General features: G+C 37.8%; 1 protein-coding gene across 2 annotated transcripts in view; it reads right to left on the bottom strand.

Moving 5' to 3' along the window:
- The window catches only part of LOC105391147 (Kv channel-interacting protein 4), a 62,212-nt gene that overhangs the window by 17,997 nt on the left and 18,135 nt on the right, over positions 1 to 26,080 (bottom strand). For both annotated transcript variants that reach the window (XM_048629915.1, XM_048629914.1), the window contains exon 2: positions 23,802 to 24,182. In XM_048629915.1, the coding sequence (XP_048485872.1) occupies positions 23,802 to 23,957 (156 nt within the window). In that variant the 5' untranslated portion in view covers positions 23,958 to 24,182. The remainder of the gene's footprint in view (positions 1 to 23,801; positions 24,183 to 26,080) is intronic.

Here is a 26,080-nt window from a genome sequence, read left to right as displayed (position 1 = left end):
CACGCTCCTTCCTGAAATAGGACCGAGTGTGGATTTAGAACAGTCTAGACTTTGCCTATCTTTAGGAACCTCGTGCCCTGCGGGCAGACAAGTAGGATAGGTAAGTACATCCTAACTAATATTATAAATGCGAAAGTAACTGTGTCTGTCTGTCTGTCTGTCTGTCTGTTACTCTTTCACGCCAAAACTACTGAACGGATTTGAATGAAATTTGGTATACATACGGTCTAGACCCTGGGAAAGAACATAGGCTACTTTTTATCCCGGAATTCCTACGGGAAAAAAACTTTTTAAGGCGAAGCGAAGCGCGCGGGAACAGCTAGTAGATAATAATTAGGTAGGTATTGTATTCTATTCTATGTGGCGGTGTAAGTACCCGCACTTGGCTCTCTCGAATGGAACCTTTGTGCATATTATTATCTCCTTATTAAAGTCGAAACTGCGGGTTCACACTGTAAATTATCTAAATCTAAATGCCTCACTGAAAGTGAAATGTTTAGATAACAAAAAACAAAAGAGATATTTAATACTAGCTGTTCCCGCGCGCTTCGCTTTGCCTTAAAAAGTTTTCCCGTGGGAATTCCGGGATAAAAAGTAGCCTATGTTCTTTCCCAGGGTCTAGACCGTATGTATACCAAATTTCATTCAAATCCGTTCAGTAGTTTTGGCGTGAAAGAGTAACAAACAGACAGACAGACAGACACAGTTACTTTCGCATTTATAATATTAGTAAGGAAGTATGTACTTACCTATCCTACTTGTCTGCCCGCAGGGCACGAGATTCCTAAAGATAGGCAAAGTCTAGACTGTTCTAAATCCACACTCGGTCCTATTTCAGGAAGGAGCGTGATACTGGTCATTCTACAGGGTGTTGCAAAATTGGTATACTAAGCCGAAACCTACATGTGCAGCATGGTATATCTAAGCCCGAAACTGAAATCAGAATTTGGAAATTCGCGAAAAAAATTTTTTTTTTCCCATTGTAAAAGTCACGTGACCAACAAAGTTCCTATGGAAAATGAATTTTTTTTTTTCGCGAATTTTCAAATTCTGATTTCAGTTTCGGGCTTAGATATAACATGCTGCACATGTAGGTTTCGGCTTAGCATACCAATTTTGCAACACCCTGTAGAATGACCAGTATCACGCTCCTTCCTGAAATAGGACCGAGTGTGGATTTAGAACAGTCTAGACTTTGCCTATCTTTAGGAACCTCGTGCCCTGCGGGCAGACAAGTAGGATAGGTAAGTACAGTGCCACAAACTTATCTGTTCCGGTGACAGCTCACTTAAAAGTGTAATATTTCTTCATTCTATAAGATTTTAAGTTTGTCAGTAGTGGTAATTCGCTCTTGTGGTTTCAATAAACCCATCTAATCTGTATCAATATATAATTCATTAGTAAATATTGAGATATGTATCAATTTAGTTCGCTCTCACCGGAACAGATAAGTTTGTGGCACTGTACTTAGGTATATCTCTTTTGTTTTTTGTTATCTAAACATTTCACTTTCAGTTAGGCATTTAGATTTAGATAATTTACAGTGTGAACCCGCAGTTTAGACTTTAATAAGGGAATAATAATATGCACAAAGGTGCCATTCGAGAGAGCCAGGTGCAAGTACCTACACCGCCACAGAGAATAGAATACCTAATGGTAATAATGATAAATCAGAATGTTGGCTAGACCTCGAAAATAGTTTAGTTCTAAATAACACATTCTAGCATGCAGGCATTCCATACATATTTTATTGTGATCAAGATGGCGACACGTAAATACCAATAAATACACACAATATCTTGGAAACCACTCGAAGGAATTACAGATTAACCTTCCATTTCCAAAATAAAACTTTTTATACTCTTCTTATTGGTAGTTTAGCCACGTTTAAATAAGTACACTTATTGCACACAGTATTCTAGATTCTAGCGCAATATCTAGGTAGACGGAAAGCAGCCTATGGTTACCTATCGGTTTATAAATTATGAGATTGTGAAAATGTATTCGGGATAAATGAAAAAGTTTCACTTATAAAAGCAGACACCAAACGGCCTAATTTTTTATAACATTTGTAAAAAAAATAATTAAAATATTTAGGATTTTAATTGGTAATATTCTGTTAAATGTACTTAGCAATATTGCAGATGACTTCATTAAGCTAGTCTTTTCCGTTTAGGAATAATTTGTTGCTATTTCTATTGGATCTTTTTCATTTCTCGCGAATTTAATATTTTTCTGTCGTCGTCCACTCAGCTAATACAGCGCCTTTCGCTAGCTCAAAAGACATTGTAGTTAATAATAATATAATAATAATAATATGTGGGGAAATCTCACACACGGCCATCCGACCCCAAGCTAGGCAGAGCCTGTGTTATGGGTATCGGACAGCTGATATATCTACACAAATACATAGATAGATACATATTAAATATAAATAACAAAACCCAAGAACCGAGTAAGTACAAAAATATCTATCTTTAAACAAATATCCGCCCCAGCCGGGAATCGAACCCGGGATCTTCAGAATAGCAGTTAGGGCCACTAACCACTACGCCATTCGACCGTGTAGTTATACCACTGCAAGCAATAAGTCCACCCCTCGCCGACACGGCACCTCGCGTGTTATTCGACAGTAACCGACTTCCGTCAAAACTATGACGCTGGTATATCTCGGCATCAGCTGTTATGTTGATCCGATAACGGGCAATTGGGCTAATGTTGGAATTTCGCGTCAAAATGTTGCCTATTTCAGACTATACCTACAGGGTGAAATTTTATTATTGACGTTTCGTTTGCAGTCGAAACTTCTTCTTCTTCTTTCGTGTCAGTGAAATGCGATTTTTTATATTTGTCCAGACCAAAAAGAAGCAACTTTGATAGCATTCTGGTTGGCCTGGAGTAAGTCTTCCCGTGGGCAGGTGGAAGGGCACAGGGGACAGGAGAGTAAATGCTCCATAGTCTGGGGGGCGGTACCACAGTCGCATAGGTTGGTACCAACGGTATAGCCCCAGTCGAAACTATCCGCAATATTTAAAAAAAAATGCTCTTTTACAGTAAAGTTATAGCCAGAATTAAAGGAACAGTTTTTGTTGCGATTTCAGAGTTAATATGTGGGGACATCTCTCACACACAGAGTTACTCAGTATCATTAGTTAAGTACTAGTTATTATTCTTTAGGGTTACTTTTACCAAACGCTAAACGTATTTAAAATTGTAGATATTTATATAAAATTTTAAATACATTTTGTACTAACTGACAGCCGCGTGACAGGCTACTAAATGGGCAGTTCTTCTTTTTAACCTACATAACTTAGTCTCCATCAGTTGTGAAGAAAAAATCATGAGTTTTACAAATATTTATTTATTTATTTATATTTCAGCGTGCATTGTACAAAAAACACAACGGCTGTGCACGTTTACAAAAATATAAATTTATATTTTTGTATTTAAAATTACGTTACAGAGTGGTAAATCCGCGTGACAGAGGAGTATTTCATACGAATCTTGGCTGTCTCCCGCCACTTCATCCTGCGCATATTCGATAATGTTACAAAAAATATATATGACAACATAAAATATAAAAATTTATTTAAACTCCAGAAGATATTACCTATTTAGTAAAACAAAATATATATTTTTAAATGATTTCTGAAATATTTAAAAAAATTGTTGAAAATTTGTCTCTTACTACCTAATGTTTTAGTAGTAACATTCTGTCACGTAGGTTGCCATTTAAAATATTTGTTTGAGCCACTCGTCCTTATTGCCATCGATCTGAGTTTAAGGTCTCGTTTTCCCCTTGGTAAGATTTCCCCTTTGAGATCCAGACACCGCGTATCGGCCACCCGCAAAGTGTGACAGGAGGTGCGTGTGTTTATTCGGCGACAGCTTCGTCACGTAGGTAATTGTTAAAATAAAATACAATGAAATTATTATTTTGTTATTTACTCATTGGTAATAACAATTACTTTGAAATCAACATGTGAATATTACACTTTATGTTACTGTTTAAATGCTAATCGACTTTGCAACACATTTTACCCCTCTGTCACACGACAAATCTGTCACATTCTTACCAAACACTCCAACCTGAGAATATTCATCAAAGAAAAATTGAAGAGAAACTACACGTTTTGGTTTAAGTACGAAGCGAAAGGAACGTCCAATACACTTGCGCTTCATTAATAAAAAGTTTCGTTAGTGAAAAAGCTAATTTCGTGCTATTGTTCTCAAGAACAGACGATGAATGTGGTAGACTGTTTAATATGGTGGAGAATGATTTATCGGATGTTTGATGATAACATTAAAGTCCTTCCAGCTTCTAAGGTAATTAAAAAAGGAAAGAGTATTTTTTTCAAGTTCTAAGAGCCACTGCTGTATTTTCGAAATATGGCTGATTAAAACTTTAACAAATTACGTAATTTTCATTACGTTACTTAAATTTTAGGTTGCCGAAAATATTAATTGTGCAGATAAACATTATTTTATGTAGTTGGAACAAATTTGTCCTTTAAGTTCCTGAAATACGGATATTTCACTCTCCAGAGGTTCTCAAGTGTGATTTCATTAGTTATACTAATAATAAAGCTATCTCCAGTAAATTTTTTGACTACCTTGAAACCATAATAATTTATATGTAAGTTACTACATTATTATTTTTAAATAAAACTGTTTTATTCCAAAACGCTGCCGCATATTTAATAGAATAACAACTATGTCACATCGTTTACCACTCTGTAACGATTGGTGTCTCCTGGTAGTCAACTTATTTTTGGTCGTTTATATGTTATGTTATAAATAGTGCAACTTTGGAAAAATCATATTAAATTTAGTCATTGATGTTAACGTCTATGCTGTTAATTTTTTACTGTAATTAGTAGCGAAAAAATATTTATAGCAAAAACAAGCTTCATTTTAGCTGAAATTGTGACAGAGTGGTAATAACTACTTAATAAATATTTTGTTATAACTAAAAATCCATTCTTTCATATGTTTTCTAAAATGGTATTTTGTTTATTAACGTATCAAAAAAGTTTCATTTTAATCGACGAAGACTATTTCGTTAAAATAAAATAAAAGATTCTGTGACGAAGGTGTAATTTTCTTTGCCTTATCCACGTATTATGTTCTGAAAATCTTGAAAAAATACTTAAACTTCGCGGCCAACCACCTTTTTTGATAGAATAGAAATGTAGCTATCATAAAAATTATAAGAGTTCACCAAAAAGCTAAAGTTATTTTTTTCAAATTCGGGATAATTTTTTATCCATTATGTAGGTTAAAAAGAAGAACTGCCCAAATACGTTTAGCGTTTGGTGAAATTCCACCTTAGGGTCGGTTTTGTGCGTCATGTCTAAGGTGACCATACGTCCCGCTTTGGGCGGGACAGTCCCGCTTTCAAGCTGTCCGTCCCGCTGTCCCCGGCGAGGGCAAAAATGTCCCGCTTTCAGAATACGACAAAAAAAACCATACCAAATGATAATTTAAATTACCTACATTTCGAGTTTTACGTTCCCAACATATAAAAAATCATAACTTCTCTTCAAAGGCTTTTTTCCAAAAAGTAAAAATAATAATTCTAATATGATCAGCTAGGTAATACCTATTTTGAACACCTAGAAACAATAATATAATGCCATCAATTTAGAAATTACTTAGAAAAAACGCTAAAGAAGGCTTATTCGGCTAAAATCTATAATAAATTCTACATTCTGGGTTCTTAGTGCTAGGTTCTAAAAAAAGGCGTTATCTCGATGAAGATTTAGTTATGTATTTTAACTTTTTGTAAATTCGATTTTGAAGAGAAGTTATGATTTTTTTAAATCTAGGGGGGCAGAAGAGAGAGTGGGATGGATCTTCCAGGAGCGCGGCAATCGCACTGTTTTGTTTCGAGTGTAGCTAGACTTGGGTAGCTCGCGAGGGAAAGACAAAAATGAGTGACTTTACCCATATTAAAAAAAATTGCGACATCATTTCGGAGGTGTCCCGCTCTGACAAGAAAAAAAAATGGTCACTTTAGTCATGTCACGCCATTTTACCTAATTTCAGTTATTATTCTGTATGGTATTATGGGTACCTAAATAAATAGATGTATGCAGGTGGTCCTGGTTAAATGGACATCAGAAAGATAGTTACACACCTTGTCATTCGATACCAAAGTTTCTAGTTTTAGTAGCAAAAAAAAAGTAAGTAAGTATATGAAAAGTTGATTAGTCGATGTGGATGAAGTAAAGTTGTGCCAGGGTTCCGCTCATCTCGCATAATCTTTATTGACCAAAACTCATTTCGCATAACTCGTATGGTCTAAACTTTTTTGGCCGAACCATCACTTTGCCAAGACTTATGTGGCATAAGGCTCGTTTCGTCTAAAACTCTTTAGGCACAATCTTTAAACACCTAAGTTTCGTTTGCTCAAATTTATGTACGTTTATAGGTTCTACCTTTTTTGGCCTAAGATTTATTTGCCTAATCTCATATTGCATAGTAACGTTTGGTCAAAGTCTCGTTTCGCCGAAAATCGTATGGTATAAATCTCTTTTAGTAAAAAGTTATTTCGCATAATCTTGTTAAGCCTAATAATGGTATGGCCAAATCTTGAATAGCCTAATAATGCTATGGCATAGGTTATACAAAGTAATAATATTCGTTTGGCTTTAACTTTGATGGAGCGTCTCCCTACATAGGGCAAACTGATGCCTTGTATTGTGGCCGCTATATGGGAAACGCTCCGCTCCGCTTCGCTGCGCTCCGCTTTGCTTTTGACGATAATGTGCACCTAACACGCTCCTCCTCGCTTTGCTCGTCGTCGCACCTATCTTTAGGTTTCGATCTCATGGGGTTTAATGGCGTTTGTAATCATTATAATGGTCATTCACTTTCGATATTTTCATCATTCAATATCGTGATTTTCGGGATGTAGGAGAAAAATACCACAATTTGTACATTTACAACATACTTAATATAGTATTGATTAAGATAATAATAAGAGAAACAATATTATACCAATACAAACAATTTGGCCAAACGAGACTTAGGTGTTTTAAGTTTGTGCCAAAAGAGTTTTAGACGAAACGAGTCTTATGCCACATAAGTCTTGGCGAAGTGATGATTCTACCAAAAAAGTTTAGACCTTACGAGTTATGCGAAACGAGTTTAGGGCAATAAAGATTAGGCGAGATGAGGGGAACCCACGTTTATACCTATGTATAATCTTGTTTCTCGTAATGTTATCTTAATAAATAATATATTAAGTATGTAGTAAATGTACAAATTGTGGTATTTTTCTCCTACATCCCGAAAATCACGATATTGTATGATCAAAAAATCGAAAGTTAACGACCAATATAATTATTACAAACCCCATGAGATCGAAACCAAAAAATAGGTGCGACGACGAGCAAAGCGAGGAGGAGCGTGTTAGGTTCACATGTTCATCAAAACCAAAGCGGAGCGCAGCGAAGCGGAGCGGAGCGTTTTCCAAACAGCGGAAACAATACAAGGCACCAGTTTGCGCTATGTAGGGAGTTCGCTCCGTCAAAGTTAAAGCCAAACGAATATTATTACTTTGTATAAACCTAATAAACCTATGCCATAGCATTATTAGGCTATTCAAGATTTGGCCATACCATTATTAGGCTAAACAATGTTATGCGAAATAACTTTTTACTAAACGAGATTTATGCCATACGATTTTCGGCGTAACGAGACTTTGACCAAACGTTACTATGCAATACGAGATTAGGCAAATAAATCTTATGCCAAAAAAGGTAGAACCGTTGTGCCACTATCTTTCACATGGCACCTTAACCTGGATTCTGGAAAACCCTATAAATTTATACAATACTTTTAGAAAATCAGGAGATGCCTTTATAATATTTATTGTTAAATGCACAATTATTTTAAGTTAATATGGAAGTAATATCAAGTTTGGAACGATTCAATGTTACATAATTAGTTGGGCATTTATGTATTTATCTCAAAAAAGGTATAATATACTTGGCTACTACTGCGTCCGAATGGTTTGAGTACTCCCTGATAACTATTTTGTAATTTTCAAAAAAATGTAGCTGTAATTTTTTTTTCGGGGTCCGCTGAAAACCAGCGCTGTGCTGTGCCCTTTTGGTCACATGCATAGCTTATGCTGAGCCTACCCCTTTTATCATACAATCACAATGACAAAATATTGTAAACACAAGTGTTTTCTTAGATTTTCATTTTAAAATATTGTTTTTTTCTACTTTGTCTGTGTATATATATGTGTATGTACTTATGTATGATAATAAACGGTTTCTATTCTATTCTATTCTATATACATAACATATATATTACCTCATCAACAAAAACGCAAACTGAGTCAAACTGCAACCTACATGCAGGTGTAACAACCTAACAGCATGGCAAACAAAGCGCGGGAAGAGTTCTCCGTCAGCGTTTCCGGTGCGGCGGCCATCTTGCCCCGTGCGTTCAGAAACCAAGGGAATGAGGTGAGTGTTGTAAACTCTTGTTCTGAGGAATTGTGACTGTTAGCGAAGATGGAGCGGGGGCTATCTAATGGCATCATTTTTTTGGGGAGTCGTAGGAAAAACATTAATGAAGGGTGTACAGTTTTACCACCTTTTTCATAAAAAAGTTACAGAACGTTTTAGCTAATGAACTGTTTTGTCCCTCTCTGTCAAAGAACAAAATTGGTTCTTGACAGAAAGGGAGAAAACAGTTAAATATCTAAAACGATCTGTAACTTTTCTATGAATAAGGGTAAATAAAGCAAAAACATAGTTTCAAAAAGTTGCAAGTAAAACTTAAATTTTCAAAATCCCTTTTTGACTTACTAAAACATTTTTGCCACACCCTGTATAAGTACTTAAATATCTTTATTAGTCTGTGGTGCTGCCTATTCTGTGTCAATCTTGTTAGCAGTCATCGCTCGAGTAACGTACGGGTTCTAAGTCCAATTAGGCAGCCTACAGGTATTACACATGTTTATGACCTAAGTTGGTAATCCCACGCACAGAAAAGTACACTGACTAGCAATGAAACTGCTCCAGTGACATAACACCAAATTACTCGTGAAAGTCCTAAACGATTAAAAAAAATTAAAAACCGACTTCAAAAATCCACTAAAATGTAAGAAATAATTTAAGGTTTACACAAATTATATGCGACAGAACAAATATACCTAAGCAGGAACTGTTCTTTTTTGATGTTGGTGCGGTGACAAAGTAATCTGGCCATATTAGATTAGACTACTTTAGATTACTTTGTCACCGCACCAACATCAAATAAAAACCGGCCAAGTGCGAGTCGGGCTCGCGCACAAAGGGTTCCGTAGCAGCAAATATAGTGTAAGCACAATAACTTAACCAAAATTACAGTTAAATCAACCTATCTCAAAAACTATAAGAGATACTTTGATCAAACCAAAAATCGTTGAAAGAGTTAATTAGCATGCATCACCTCTATTTTTTTTAGAATTTTATACCCCGTAGTTATAAAAATAGAGGGGGGGGGACATACTTTTTACGACTTTGAGAGCTGATATCTCAAAAACCGTTCACTTTAAGAAAAATGTTTTTTAGAAAACTTTATATCATTTTAAAAGACCTTTCCATTGATACCCCACACGGGTATGTACATCGAAAAAAAAAATTTCATCCCTCAGTTACATGTATGGGGGGCCCCACCCCCAATTCTTTTTTTTACTATTTAGTGTCATATTTTTGTAGCGGTTCATACAACACATATTCCCATCAAATTTCATCACTGTAGTACTTATAGTTTCCGAGTAAATCGGCTGTGACAGACGGACAGACGGACAGACGGACATGACGAAACTATAAGGGTTCCGTTTTTGCCATTTTGGCTACGGAACCCTAAAAAGAACAGTTCCTGCTTAGGTATATTTGTACTGTCACATATAATTTGTGTAAACCTTAAATTATTTCTTACATTTTAGTGGATTTTTGAAGTCGGTTTTTAATTTTTTTTAATTATTATTTTATTTTATAGTTTTTAGTTTATTTGCAATAATTTTTAATCAAAAGTAAGATGCAAATGATACCAAAAAGTCCTACTAATCAATACGAATCATTCAAGCCTAAACTCGAGGTAGTTGCTATATACCGTTGAGGAGTTCCCTTGGCTGCCTTCCGTTTCCATCATCAGATCAGCTCAAGGTCACCGTCATATTTTTTTGTTATAAGATCTATATTTACGTTCTTAATTTCATTAGAATCGGTTAATATGTGTCCAAAATGGAAATTCATACCCTGTTTTTACCCCTTTACCCACCCTTGGGGGTGAACTAAAATTCTGAAAAAAAATAGGACCACCTGGGAGCTCAATGCAATACAACAAAAAAAGAATTTTCAAAATCGGTCCATAAACGGCTGAGTAATCGGTGAACATACATAAAAAAAAAGATAAAAAAAAAGATCCCGACGAATTGAGAACCTCCTCCTTTTTTTGAAGTCGGTTAAAAACAGACTTCTGCAATATTAACTACCTACCTAAAAGTATATTTTAACAACGCATAAAAAGACAACCTGCCTGAAAACGGGTTTCAGGGCGAACGCGCTCCGCCTCAATGTCGTCGCTCGCGCACTTATCACTTTGTTTCCCTTGTGTTTGTTAGTTTTTCGATTTTTTTTGTTTATTTAATGTTATTGTGCGTCACTACTAAAGAGGCCTCCACTGAAACACCAGCGCGGTGTCCTTGGCTGTGGCCAAGGGCGCTGCAATAGCTGAGTGGACTCCTTTTTGGCAGACAGCAAATTTAATTGTAACTTCTGTATTATGGTGTATATAATTAAGTATGATCGCTGTCATTGAAAATATTTTGTTAAAAATTTGATTTTTTTAATGTTCCAAAAAATGGTGGTCTCTTGTAGTCGCCATTTTGTGAGAACTTTATCATTGCTCTAGCATTTACTATACACTCGCGAGTGTAGAGTGTTCCTAGTAAGAAGCTACACATAAAAAAACAAAAATAACCAGCTCTACTGTTTCTTCCAGTAGAAATAACGTAATACGTATATCTCTAAAATAACATGACTAGAATATGCAGCATACCGAAATAATGTTATTACCTACTCGACCACTCGGCAAGTCTTCAGTTAATGAATTAGAGCGAGAAGCCGCATACCAGACTAGACATGTCTGACAGAGATAGATGTAGCTTCCCGAGCACGTCTTCCGATAAAGGTTAGTAGGCTGAAGGAGTCGTCGACCTTTGCCGCCAAAAATAGAGATGGCGGGCTTTCTTATGTCACTGTGACAGGCGTAGGTAGCCATATTGGAATAGAGAGAAAAAATGGTGTGTTGTCTTTTGTTTGAATGCAGATGGAGTATGAATGCAAATATAACACCCCACTTCTAGAAGGGTTAGGGGTTCAGGTTATGCTTGGGTTCGAAGATTTGCGCCCTTATTCATTGGAAAGTATAATGGTTGTCATTATTTGTTTTAGCTGCTGGTAAATAAAAATAAAGTTGAACTTGAAATAGTTTGTAAGTAAAAAATATGCGGTAAATTTTGCTTTATTTTTTTATGTGACACACCATCTTTTTGTATATTATTTATCTTGGGTCGGCTCATTAGAGAGAGAGCCTTTGTTACAATCTTCAGTTGTTTATTTTGTAAAAGAGTGTCATATTAAACTGTATTCTCTCGTAATACAAGCCCGCGTTGGCTGCCAAGAATGTTTCAGTTTCAGGAAGTAGCGAAAGCCAGAACGATATTAAAAACGAATAGGTAATACTTACAACATTTGAATGAAATATGAATACGAAATCTGTTTAGTAGTAGCTAGAGCTAGGTACTTGGCATTTTTTCATACAGACTGGTAAGAAAAAAAAAACACACACACACACTCACGCCTTGTACTAATGTACTCCCTTGCGGGGTAGGCAGAGGTGCATTGCTGCACCCACTTTTCGCCAGAGCGTTATGTTAGTCCCAATGTAATAGGGGGCGGGCCTATTGCCATTTTACGGGCACATCCAAGACCCGAGAACAAATATCTGTGTTTAAACAAATATCTGCCCCAGCCGGGAATCGAACCCGGGACCATCGGCTCAGTAGTCAGGGTCACTAACCACTACGCCATTCGGCCGTCTAAAGAAGAAAATAAATACAATCATTAATCAATACATCTGGTAAGAAAATATATACAAGGTAAGTAGAAAAGAAAGGTTGTAAAAAAAAAATGTTATAGAATCGTGGTGGCGTGGCCTCATTCGTGAGGTGTTCTGTGGGTTCGAATCCGGCTTCTACCAATGAATTCTTTAGAAATAAAGAATTACTCTTACGGTGAAGGAAAACAACGAGAGTAAACAAAACATCTAGATTCTAGTTGTATATCCTAAAATCCTAAGATTCCTAAGTGCATTAGATAAGTTAACACCCAAGACCGGAGTACAAACATCTGTCTTTAATCAAATATCTGCCCCGGCCGGGAATCGAACCCGGGACCTTCGGCATAGTAGTCAGGGTCACTAACCACTACACCATTCGGTCGTATGATCGAAATTGAACGGTTGGTACTTTTTCTAATCGCCACCGGCACAGCAGTGGCCCAGTGGCAATAATTAATGCCCGGATTTGACCTCATCAATCATAGCAACAGCTGTGCTTTTAGGGTTGCCAGCAGGTGTCATAATGTCCAAAATACCGAAATATCTAGAAAAATATTGTATTGTCCTATCTATTTAGTTACTTACTGGTTTTTCTGTACTGTAGGTTGCTGGCTATTAGAAAATGCTCTTTAAATAAATATAAGGGCAGATTTTTTAAAAGTCAGATAAAAGTTATCTGAGGAATAATCTGATGCTGTCGCAACTGAATGTGTGTATTAGACAGTGACAGCAACAAGTTTATTCCTCAGATAACATTTATCTGACCTTTGAAAAATCAGCTCTAAATATTAGGTATTTTGATAGTTTGTTTTACCTTTATTCGCTTAGCCATAAAACGCTGTCCCGTGAAGTTTTCGGGATTCAAATTTACCGATACAATATTCTTTAATTCATTATATTGTATTTTCTACCTTGAATCTTACCCCCTTATTCATAGAGAAGTTACAAAACGTTTTAACTAATAAACTGTTTTGTCCCTCTCCGACAAAGAACAATTTGTTCGTTGACAGAGAGGGACAAAACAGTTTATTAGTTAAAACGTCTTGTAACTTTTCTATGAATAAGGGGGTTAGTGTATTACACATAACACAAGATGGCTCAGGAGTTTCTTGCCTCCGTTCTTCTCCTTAGACAGAAAGAGCCCCCCCTTATCCGAACGGAGAGTAATTTGTAAAAATTGACGTTCATCAGAAAATTTTATATTTGTACGATGAATAAAAAAAATTGACTTTGACTTTGACTTTGACAAAAGCTCAGCATACCTAGCACAGGGCGCAAGGCGCGTACGTCAAGACGTGACAAAAATTTTCCGACGGGCTCCCTATCGAAGCCGCGCGATGTGAGTGAGCGCGACTCAAAACTTTTTTCATGTCTTACATACCCTCAGAACATGCAGTCCTGACGAGTCACTTGTAGCACATTATTCTATTTTTCCTTTTGAGAAAGAGGTGCTTGGTTTCGGACATTATGGGACATTTCTAAAACAAAAGCTCCCCGTTAACCCCAATTCACGGCGGCGGCGGCAGGTAATCGGTTTGCAGCGACACGCGGCGGTAAATCGAACTAAATACCAGCAACGTCGCCAAACAAATGTCTTTTTTTAAGGGTAGACCTATGTTGGATGTTTAGCTCCAATTTCTCCATAGTCGGTTAGATGGTAACCAGGGATTGGTTCATCAATTATACGTCATCTCCATATAAAATTCTTGACAGATGTGTCAAAAGTCAAGCAATAATCCCTGGTTTTGTTCTAACCCACTATGGCGAAATTGGCACACGATTAACAATCGTTGACTGACTTTTTGGTTTTTGCTGGAGACATAGGCTTTTGCAAGGGCCGGCACCTGGCACAATTACTCTGGTCTTGAAGATGCCTATTTCCTAGGTTCTACCTTTTTTGGCATAATATTTATTTGCCTAATCTCGTATTGCATAGTAACGTTTGGTCAAAGTCTCGTTTCGCCGAAAATCGTATGGCATAAATCTCGTTTAGTAAAATGAGATTTCGCATAATATTGTTTAGCCTAATAATGACATGGCCAAATCATGATTAGTCTAATAATGCTATGCCATAGTAGGATATATAAAGTAATAATATTCGGGATTTAACTTGGATGGGGCGTCTTAGCGCAACAACTGGTGCCTTGTACTGTTTCCTTGTATGTGGAAAACGCTCCGCTCCGCTCCGCTCCGCTCCGCTCCGCTTTGCTTTTGACGAACATGTGCACCTAACACGCTCCTCCTCGCTTTGCTCGCCGTCGCACCTATCTTTAGGTTTCGATCCCATGGGGCTTAATGGCGTTTGTAATAATTATAATGGTCATTAACTTTCGATATTTTGATAATTCAATATCGTGATATAAGGGATGTAGGAGAAAAATACCACAATTTGTACATTTTACATACTTAATATATTATTTATTAACATAATATTAGGAGAAACAAGATTATACCTATACGAACAATTTGAGCAAACGAGACTTACGTGTTTCAAGATTGTGCCAAAAGAGTTTTAGGCGAAGCGAGCCTTATGCCACGTAAGACTTGGCAAAGTGATGATTCGACCAAAAAAGTTTAGACCTTACGAGTTATGCGTAACGAATTTTGGGCAATAAAGATTAGGCGATATGAGGGGAACCCCTATTTCCTAACATGGATTGTTTACGGGCTGTGTGTGTGAGTGATTTTAGTCTCACTAACGAGTGTATTTGGGCCTATCGATTTGTGTTCCACTTCAGTGACGTACAGTGAGCAAAAGAGATTTCCTATCTAGAAGCAATCCTCATTAATATAAAACTATTTAGTTAATGATTAATCTAATTTAAAAAACTCTGTTTAGAATGTTCAGTGTTGTTAACCGACTTCAAAAAAGGAGGAAGTTCTCGGGATCTTTTTTTTTATGTATACTCACCGATTACTCCGCCGTTTATGGACCGATTTACAAAAATATTTTTTGATGTATTTGGTTGAGCTCCCAGGTGGTCCCATTTTTAGTTAACATTTAGGTTTCCAACGACCAAAATTTAGAAAACAGAGGGTATATACTTAATTGCTTGATAATTGAGCTTGAGTTCCTGCCCGCTGGACTGACCTTAGGCGGGTAGCCGGTAGCCGGTAGTGGTTACATGAGGAAGGCCGAGGACCGAGTGTTGTGGCGCTCCTTGGGAGAGGCCTATGTCCAGCAGTGGATGATTATTGGCTGATGATGACGATGAATTGCTTGAGGTGTATACGTATCTCTTTGGCTGACAGTACTACGTTCCCAGCTGCGGCTGACATGTTGTCCGAAATGCGGTGAACGGATGTTTAAGCTCCATTTTGTAATATTGTAATGCAATCGTGTGGTTTGGGGCTATGTACGGTAGATTCTGTTGTTGTTGTTTTAAACAGGTATACTATACAAGTACTATTTGTAGGGGAGACCGGGGACAAAAGTAACAGTTTGTAGATTCTGTCTGATTTCTCGTTAATAATAACATTTACGAGAAAATAAATATAGTCACATAAAACTTTCGTATATAGTCTACAAATATCCATTATTACTTTACTTAACACTAGAGTAGGCGCGCTCATTTAACTCCTGGGATGGTCGCGCGGGCTACATATGTAGCCCATTTGTAATGCCTTATAAGCACATATATTTGATTGAAAAGTAAAACACTTTGTTACATTTCAACTATCATATTTATTTTTAAACTTTAAAGTAAAAAACGTATGAATATTTTCTAATTTTAACAAAGTTATTAACAAACAAAAACATACTGCTAAATATCGATATTATTTGGGACCATCGCACTAATAAGATATTTTTTTTAGTTTAGGTCACAAAACTTATAAACTTATCATAGTTTCTTACAATATAGGATACAATATAGTAGCAGATGGTGGAAATTTACTCCATTTCATACCATTCCGGGACTTGTAGCTGATCAAAACTGATGATGATAATGGTACCTTCACATCACATCATCTTCGTCCAAATCTTCTACTTATTGTTCACTCTCGGATAAATGAGAATTATCGGAAAGAATTAACGGTTCCATAGGACCTTCTTCTTCGCTATCCATCAAGTAATCACTATTTTCCTCTTCTTCCATAAGCCATTTCCGAATTTGACCTTCGTTCACCGCCATTATTACCTAAAATGATTCAAATGATTTTTTAAGTGTTTTTAGTCCAAAACAGAACTAACAAAGTAAAAAAAACAATCAAGTAATATGCTTATACATTTCATATTAACGTAAATTTGCATAAAAAAATATTAAATCCAAGAAATAAAACAGAAAATCAGAAAAAAACACTTACCTAGAACGGTCGCGCGGGCTACATACGTAGCCCAGCAACTTTAGCCACCGTGCTCCTCAGGTCCCCGTGTGCCGGGACAGTGGGCACGCTGCTGGGTCACGCGGGGGTTCGTGAGGAAGGAATACACGGGGGGACAGAGCGCTAGTGCCGTGCGTTCCAGATATTTACAACAAAAACATACCCTGGTCTACACCTGTAGCCCACGCGCCCACTCTAGTGTTAATACATCTCGAATTTTAGCATTTCTAGAGCCTCAAAAAAAAAAGGGAAATCGTTACTTTCGACCCCATGGTCAGGACGAAAGTAACAAGGCATGGGTCGAAAGTAACAACCCGTAAATTCTGCCCAATGTTATAAATACGATTCAAAAGAAAGAACAAAAAAAACAATCAAATTATTTAGTTAAGAAAACTTCTTAAAAAAAACTATCGAAACTAAAAAAAACTTATGATTTATTGACAAAACTAAAAAAAACTTCTTAATATAAACTGTAAATGAGATCCATCATTTAAACTGACTAACTGATAAGAAGTTGTTTTATTTGTGCCATAATATACAATTTTATGACACAAAAATCTAATCAAAACAACAAAAAATAAAAATTTATAATGTGACATGACAAACTTACGTAAGTAATTCGTTACTTTTGTCCTGCCGCAAGCTGTTACTTTTTTACCCATCCCCATTTTTGAAATATCAGGTGACATAACTTTAAAACAGCACGTGTTATTCGAAAATAATTTATGACATGCTACAGACAATCTTATAATTAATCAATGAACAAATAGTCATATGGTTCTTGGCATCTTAATTCTACGTAAACACTAAATGAATAAACACCAAAAAACGTACTTTTGATGTGTAAAATCACGAAATGCTCACTAAAACAACCTTGCACCGCGGCACGGGCGCGGAAAATGATATCATGTGCGGGGGGCATCGCATGCTAACTACCAGCTGTCGCTTGGGACGTTAAGGCTATTGGGGAAGTCCACAGAGTCTTTGTTACTTTCTACCCGCTGTTACTTTTGTCCCCGGTCTCCCCTACTTTGCACACTCGCTAGCAATGAATAGGTTACAGTGACTTTAGCACCTAAATTAATTGAATTGACGGCCGAATGGCGTAGTGGTTAGTGACTCTGACTACTGAGCCGAAGGTCCCGGGTTCGATTCCCGGCTGGGGCAGATATTTGTTTAAACACAGATATTTGTTCTCGGGTCTTGGGTGTTGATATTTATATTTAGTATCTATCTATCTATGTATTTGTGAAGATATATCAGCTGTCCGACACCCATAACACAGGTTCTGCCTAGCTTGGGGTCGGATGGCCGTGTGTGAGATGTCCCCACATATTTATATATTTATATATTATATATAATTTACTCCTAAACTTAAAAGGCTCTAGCTTAATGACGCTGTCTGCAATATTGAAGAATATTACCAACTAAAAACAAAAATAAATAAACACGCACACAAAAAATATGTCAAACGCATTCAAATCAATCAATCCATTCATTTCGGAGACACGCAAATCACTCAAACGTATAACACGTCTCTCTTGTTAAAGTTTCACAATAACAAGGAGGGTGAAACGAAACTAGGTGAAACATTGAAGGGGTTGATAGCATCCTACGCAACACACCTGCCCGCCACCTACGCAACACGCCACGTCGGGGCTCAGAACAACCATTAATTACGTGGGGTTGCCAATTTACTCGCACGCAACCTAAGATTTACAATATCCGAACTAGATGCAGTCAGTGCAAAAGAAACGTCTCGACAATATAATAACACCGCAATTTAACCAAACGATTATTTAGAATTAGGTTGTTCGGTTAGAAGATTTGTGACCTTATTTACTGGTACGTGTACAGTAGGTATTCAAGTAGATTTCACGCCACCACAGATAGCCGCGGCGCAAACCTTAAGTTCAGCCTAAGGAGGTTTGACAGTAAACAAAATGCGGATAGTTTTTTTGCTTAATTTTTGTATGTGACACATCCATCTCGCCCACCGTATGTTGTTAATATAAAGGACTCTACACACCAAACCCGCCGACCCGCCGACACAGCCCGGCGGCTTGGTGTCGGCGACCCAAACCCGCCAACCCGCCAACATGTGTCATGGGGCTGTGTCGGTGAGTTAGTCGGCGGCAAGAACTTTTTTAGTTAGTGATTGCAGTGTGTACGAACGTGGAGTGTCGGCGGGCAACTGAGCGTGCGCGTACGCAAGTCGCCGGCCATGCCGCCGACTTGCACGCGCGGGTACGAGTCGCAGACATGATTCTTGAAACAAAGTCGCCGACACCAAGCCGCCGGGCTGTGTCGGCGGGTTTGGTGTGTAGACTCCTTAAGACGCAATACTTTCACTCTTTAACTCCAGTTCATTCTTGCAAGCTTGCTTGTGTTGGGGTCCACCAGCTAGGTAGTCTTAAAACCTTCCTTCATTGGAAGGAGACCCGTGCCCCAGCAGTGGGGACGTGACGGGTGCTGATTAGGGCATGCAATACCGCAATACCGGTATTGCGTAATACCGGGATCCCGGACAAAATCCACGTTTTTTCAATACCGGTATTGAAAGTTAATACCGGTATTGAAGTAATACCGGAATCGGACATTTTTTAGGCTATAAATCAAGCGATTAAGATATAGTTTGCCTTGTGCTCCTATATACTATGAAAGTGCACTTGTTTTCAGCCGTTACATGCGGTTTTTGGCCTTTGGAAACCTACTTTTTGTCCATGCGTTCTAAAATTTTAACTCTAATACTCATTTCTCGTAAAAAATATTACATAATACAGAATTTGATTGCTTTTTCTTGTTGTATTTTGCTCTATACGACCTTTAAACAAAATATATGCCATTTACAACAAGGAAGTCTAATACCGGTATTAATACCGGGATCCCAGTATTGAGTTCTAATACCGGAACTCAATACCGGTATTGAAAATATTACCGGTATTGCATGCCCTAGTGCTGATGATGATGAGTGAAGTCAATACTACATTGGGTACAGCGCCGCGGCTATCACACTTCAGTGGTTGCGTGGACTCTACTTTAGGGTACCTACCCAATCACGATCAAGCGTCAAGCTTTCTGATGCCTTAGTGCTAATTTCTCCATAGTGGGTTAGAGCATAACCAGGGATTATTGCTTGACTTATGACACATCTGTCAAGAATTTAATATGGAGATGACGTATGATGGATCAACCTTTCCCTAGTTACGATCTAACCAACTATGGAGAAATTGGAGCTTAGACTAGCAATATACAAAACTTACTGATGTATAGGTACTTATTGCTAATCTGTCAAGTTTAAAGGATAACTTTACCGGTTTTCAAATTTTTTTTCTTTCACAAGATGAACATGGAGCGTAATAATATTAACAATATATAATAGTGTTACTCAAAAGTTTACGTAAAGAATATTATGCGATCATAAAGAAATAAGCTACTTTAAAACAAAGTCCTATTTTATCGCTTGCTATTCTCGACGTGGTGTTACCAAAATAATACAGTGAAGAGCAAACAAGTCCATCAATACTGATGCACAATGAAATGGTGCTTCGTGGAATATTAGCAAGGGCAATATTTCTGTCTGCGGGGCGGCGGCGGCGGCGGCGGCGGCGGCGGCGGCGGCGTGAACACATAAATACACGTCTTGTCTACATGGGTTCTTAGTTCTTGGATCTGTTAGTCTAAGGGCCAGTTTCAAAATGTCTGGATAATGGCTCCCTGTAGGATAAAAGACATGCTGTCAGTGTCTAAAACATAATTACAGTGGCAGCATGTCTTTTATCCCACAGGTAGTCCTTATGCAGACATTGTGAAACAGGCACTAAACTTTGTAAAATATAGCAAGAGTCCTATGTGCCTGGTCAATAACGTTCATTTTCGACGTCTATTAAAGTGCATACCTAATTAATATAATAATAATAATAATAATAATAATTGCCCCCTTGTTGCTACGTCACTGTAATGTGCTAGCGACTATTTTGAGGGGCCCATTTAATGTGTGTGCGAGTCACCCCCTGCCTTTTTATCCGTGTGTGAAACATAGGTCAGGCAGGGGCCATAGTCCTTCCATAGTCCCAGTTACCCAGTCCATTTAGCACCCCACTCCATAGCCCTGTATTAGTTTTCTCCATATCCTACAATAGTCCTGCACTAACCGGGGATTTTCCTTGGGTTTACTTCTATAGTCTGCACAGGGAAAATCGTCGGTTGGTGTCACATTTCATATAGATTAATGTTGTCAAACGGGCCTCTACATGTTGGCTTCGGCCCCATGCACGCCTTCCAAATGCCCGGGACCCCATGGTCCCGTGATGGTAATGACACAACATAATAATAATATAATAATAATAATATACGGATTTGAATGCAATTTGGTATACATATAGTCTAGAGTTCTAGACCCTGAGAAAGAACATAGGCTACTTTTTATCCCGGAATTCCCACGGGAAAACTTTCTAAGGCGAAGCGAAGCTCGCGGGACTAGCTAGTAATAGAATAAATTGGACACCCCTGTAGTCTACGCTTATGTTTACATTTACATCACTAGCTGGGAGTTGGTTCCAGAAACTAGATTAGCAAATCAACATCAACAGGGCCCCAAGTCTGCTAAAGAATGGCGGCACAGTTGTGTGTCGGCAGCATGGGTTTCGCACTGTAGGTATTCATTATCTGCGTTTTAGGAAACATTTATTGCATCTTTTTTAAAGAACTAACTTTATTAAACAGTAACAAGTGTTAAGTGTTTCATATTTCACTACTGGGACTCACTAACCAAGAGAAAACAGATACCTAAAGTCGGAAAACCATTCAGACGACACAGCATTGAGCCGACATTCATTAGCAGACTTGAGGCCCAGTATTTGCGGCAGACCGAAATGATGTGATATGATGTGTTGTCAAAACTGAGATAGACGTGAATGAATACGGTACACTTGTCCAAAATTAATAATGCACATGCAGATCTTCACACCCGAATCATTAAATCGTAAGAGCCTTAAAATAACCCTTGCATTTTGCACCTTGTTCGAAAGAAATAGGAGTCAATATCATGTGTCACATAATCGAAAACCACCGATCTGTCAAAGATTTCTATGCGCATTATCAATTTTGGAGCACTGTAGTTTCCTTGGTAAGTACTTAGATTAACAATATACGTTTACTTACGTTTTTAGTTGGTAATATTCTAACGTGGCACGTGGAGATCCATAGTCTCTGCCTACCCCTCTGGGAGACAGGCGTGAGATAAAGATAAAGAAACATTTATTCGACACATAGACAGCTACAACAACAAAAAGAAAAATACCGAATTAAAGAAAAGAAATACATATACAAAATAACAAGGCAAAAAAATATTGAACATGAGACAAAAACAAAAATACAGGCAAAATTCAAAACAATAACACAACGGGTTGCTGTCCGGAGAGTCGAAACGGCACCAGCTCAGCATGGGCTGTGGACAGTAAGGCCACAGCGCTGATTTTCAGCTGGCCCTTGAGCAGATGTATATTATATTCTCTTGCGCTCCTAAAATACACTTCAATATAGCAGACGGTGGCATTAAGGCTTTACTGTTTAGTAGTAATTTCGATTTAATTTAGGGCAGATTTTTCAATAGTCACATAAATGTTATCTGAGGAATAAAATTGTTGCTGTCACTGTCTAATAAATATAAACATTCAGATGCGACAGCTTCAGAATTATTCTACAGATAACTTTTATCTGACTATTGAAAAATCTGCCCTTAGTAAACTAGCTGTAATAGGTAATTAAGCTTCACTTTTATTTCTCTGTAACACAGCGTCGATGGAATGACAGTCGATGATGCCAGCAAATGAAAATTTCCGCTTTCCTCAGCACCACTCATTCAGAGCTTCATGGCCCTTTGTCTGTCTATACGAGCGTTCAAAAATAGCCTCTATTGTTCTGCAGTAACAGCGTCAAGCCGAGTTGAAAGCTTGAAATGAGGAGACAATAAGTGAATGGACGTAGTGATGTGCTTTTCAGCAGAATGTCACGATTGGAAAGCGTCGATTCAGGCAATCGAGTTACTCGATTATGTTCCGACAACATCGTTCGATGTCAGTCTGCATTTCGAATGAAATGGCCTCAATGGATGGGTCGAATTTATGTTTTTTTATCCCTTCGACGAAAAATATTATGGGTGTTTTAAGTTTAACTGTGTAGTGGTAGTGTAACTCCCAAACGGCTGAGCTGATTTTGTATTCGTTTTTTGGGGTCATAGTCATAGGTAATGTTACCCCAAGTGTTCTTAGCCATGTTTTATTAAAATCGGCTTAGCCGTTCAAAAGTTACACGACTTTTAGTCTTGAATTTCAGGGGTTTTTAACGTTGGTTAGGTTATTTTATTTATACTGAAGTAATTACCTACTGTTCTTGACGAATTTGAACATACAAGGGTTCTATTCTATTCTATTCTCTGTGGGGGTGTAAGTACCTGCACCTGGCTCTCTCGAGTGGAACCTTTGTGCATATCCCCAAGGTCTAAACTGCCTTCCTTATCTTGGACCATTTCCCACCACGCTGGTAGACTGCGGGTTGGTGGGTACACATATCTAGATGTGCTAAATCTAGATATGCAGGTTTCCTCACGATGTTTTCCTTCACCGTAAGAGCGATGGTATATATTGTACTTAAGTTAAAAGAACTCATTGGTACATGTCAGCGCCGGGTTTCGAACCCGCATCTCTTGGGTGAGAAGCGGGCGCTTACCCGACTGAGCTACCACCGCTCCTCATACAAGGGTTTGTCCAAGCCTATTTCTGTGTACTTACCTTCCTACATAATTATTATGATATGGTTTTTATATCCGTCCCCCTGTAAAACCTTCTGAGACTAAAGGAAAAACGCCGCACCGTCATTAAGCTGAAATAAATGTAAAAGTTGTTGGAATCAAAGGCCTTTGGAATTTCTTTCAATGCAGCTTTAATCTGTATACCAATAGCTATGAATGAGGTAGGGGGAGCCACAGCAGCCGACAAATAATGTAGCATAGGAAACGTCATTTTTTTCATTGACAAAAAGAGGGATGTTATATGTTTCACGTGTCTGTGTTTCTATCTGTGATTAGGAGCGGAGCTCCCTAACGGCTGAACTGATTTTTTATTTGTTTTTTTTTTGGTGCGTGTTGATAATCCAAGCGTACTTAGACATATTTTATCAAAATCGGCTTAGCCGTTCTAAAGTTATGCTACTTTTAGTGTTGAATGTCGGTAGTTTGCATAAGTGCCTTATTAAATTTTTCAGAGAACCTATAACATTACAGATTTGTGAATGTGTATGTGATGAAAAACTTAACCAATAGTATCCTCAGAATAATCACAAAAACTCACCGTTTTGAATCCCCGGTACATCACCCGGATCTCTTGTTTGGAGAACTTGGTCTGTCTGCAGAGCTCCTCCAGGGCCACCGGGATGGGTTTGGGAGTCCTGGTGGGCTCCAGCTCGTAGGCATGCTCCTCTACAGGGGAGTCAGGAGGCGTCGCCATCTTGTTTACCGATGCGTATTTGTTTTATTGCAAAAACTAACTAGCTTGACATTTCTGAACTGTTTGTTTTTCTACGTTGGCAACACTGTTATTTTCCGCGCGGAATTGACTGGTTGCGTTATTTTTGTATTAGGTAGTTATTTTTTAATTAACTAGCTTTGTTTAAAAGGTAAGTACTAGGTTTGATGACTAGAGTAGAGTAGAGGTTTAAAACTGGATCCAGATCTGAAACAAAATTACGAATTTATGTTAATACTTACTTTTTCTAGCATTCTACAAATTCCATAAATAATTCCATTATAGTGATGAACGTAAGTACCTAGATAAATATACATATACCTAGTCGTAAACTGTATGAAATATATAAAATGAGTGGACATAAAAAGTGGATAAATGCTGTGAAGAATCTACAAAGAATCCACTCACAAAAGATTCAAATATAAACCAATGTCAAGTTCAAACGAAAAGAAGATAAACAAATTCTTTTATCCTTCGCCTTCAAATAACTACCAATAAGTAATTATTTTAAGAATCTTCCAGAAACAATAACAAAATAAATATCGCTACACATTTCTCTTCCGTGTAAATAAACTATTTCAAACGCCGTCCACTAATTTAATCGAAAAACTGCTCGTTTATTCAATTTGGCCGTCCGCCATCTTGGAAACATAACTATTTCCCGCCAACGTTTATTTAACTGTTGCGAATAAGCATCTTATTCTATTAATTCTGGTGGCATACTTAAATAATATTTTTAAGTAAGTACCTACCTACCCACCTACAGAGTGATATCCTAAATAATACCTATTATACATAAATGAGAAAGTAACTGTGCATGTCTGTCTGTCTGTCTGTTTGTTACTCTTTCACGCCAAAAGTACTGAACGGATTTGAATGAAATTTAGTATATGTTTGGTCTAGACCCTGAGAAAGAACACAGGCTACTTTTTTATCCCGGATTTCCCACGGGAAAACTTTTTAAGGCGAAGCGAAGCTCGCGGGAACAGCTAGTTTTATAATAAAACTTTTTTACTCTGTGCAATGAATGAACTGCTAAAAACCTTCTATGGGTGAAGGTAGGAAAATAACTATGAGTAAGCAAATAAGTTGGATTTAGTTCTCAATTTACAAACACCAAATGCCAAAACATTCCAATATGGTTTCAGCGGCAGGTAAGCTTGTATCCCAATACTCGGCGCGGGAATTCTCAAAATGGCGTCATAAAGTCATAAATAATTTACACGCCGTTTTACAGAGGCTATTGGCGGCTACTGGATCACGGCCAAATATGGCGGCTTATGAAGTGCCACGCTCCGCTCTGACAGGATTATCTGGATTTAATTAGGTGCAGGTACAGTGCCACAAACTTAAATCTGTTCCGGTGACAGCTCACGTAAATGTGTAATATTTCTTCATTCTATAAGATTTTAAGTTTGCCAGTAGTGAAAATTCGCTCTTGTGGTTTCAATAAACCCATCAAATCTATATCAATATAGGAGCGATGGTAGCTCAGTCGGGTAAGCGCCCGCTTCTCACGCCAGAGATGCGGGTTCGAATTCCGGCGCTGACATGTACCAATGAGTTCTTTTAACTTAAGTACAATGTATACCATCGCTCTTACGGTGAAGGAAAACATCGTGAGGAAACCAGCATATCTAGATTTAGCACATCTAGATATGTGAACCCACCAACCCGCAGTGGACCAGCGTGGTGGGAAATGGTCCAAGCTTAGGAAGGCAGTTTAGACTTTGGGGATATGCACAAAGGTTCAATAGGCCCGCCCCCTATTACATTGGGACTAACATAAACACTGGCGAAAAGTGGGTGCAGCAATGCACCTCTGCCTACCCCGCAAGGGAGTAAATGGTGTGAGTGTTTATAAAAAAAAAAATTATATAGGTAATTATGTATATACTGAACCACAGAGAAAATAATGTGTAAGTACCTACTTTGTACACTAAAGAATATTTTTACGACTTGTTCCTTCAGTTTATTATTCGCAGTACAATGAACATGAGACTGGTTGATTTTGGGACTTATTTCATTAAACAAATGGGATATTTTGGAATAGCATTTGAACTCACAACTAAAATAATGTTTGTAGGTTAATAATTAAAATGTGA

Source organism: Plutella xylostella, chromosome 24, assembly GCF_932276165.1.
Source record: "Plutella xylostella chromosome 24, ilPluXylo3.1, whole genome shotgun sequence".
Lineage (NCBI taxonomy): Eukaryota > Metazoa > Arthropoda > Insecta > Lepidoptera > Plutellidae > Plutella > Plutella xylostella.
The sequence above is the reverse complement of the archived record's forward strand: the minus strand, read 5'-3'. Positions and strand labels throughout refer to the sequence as shown.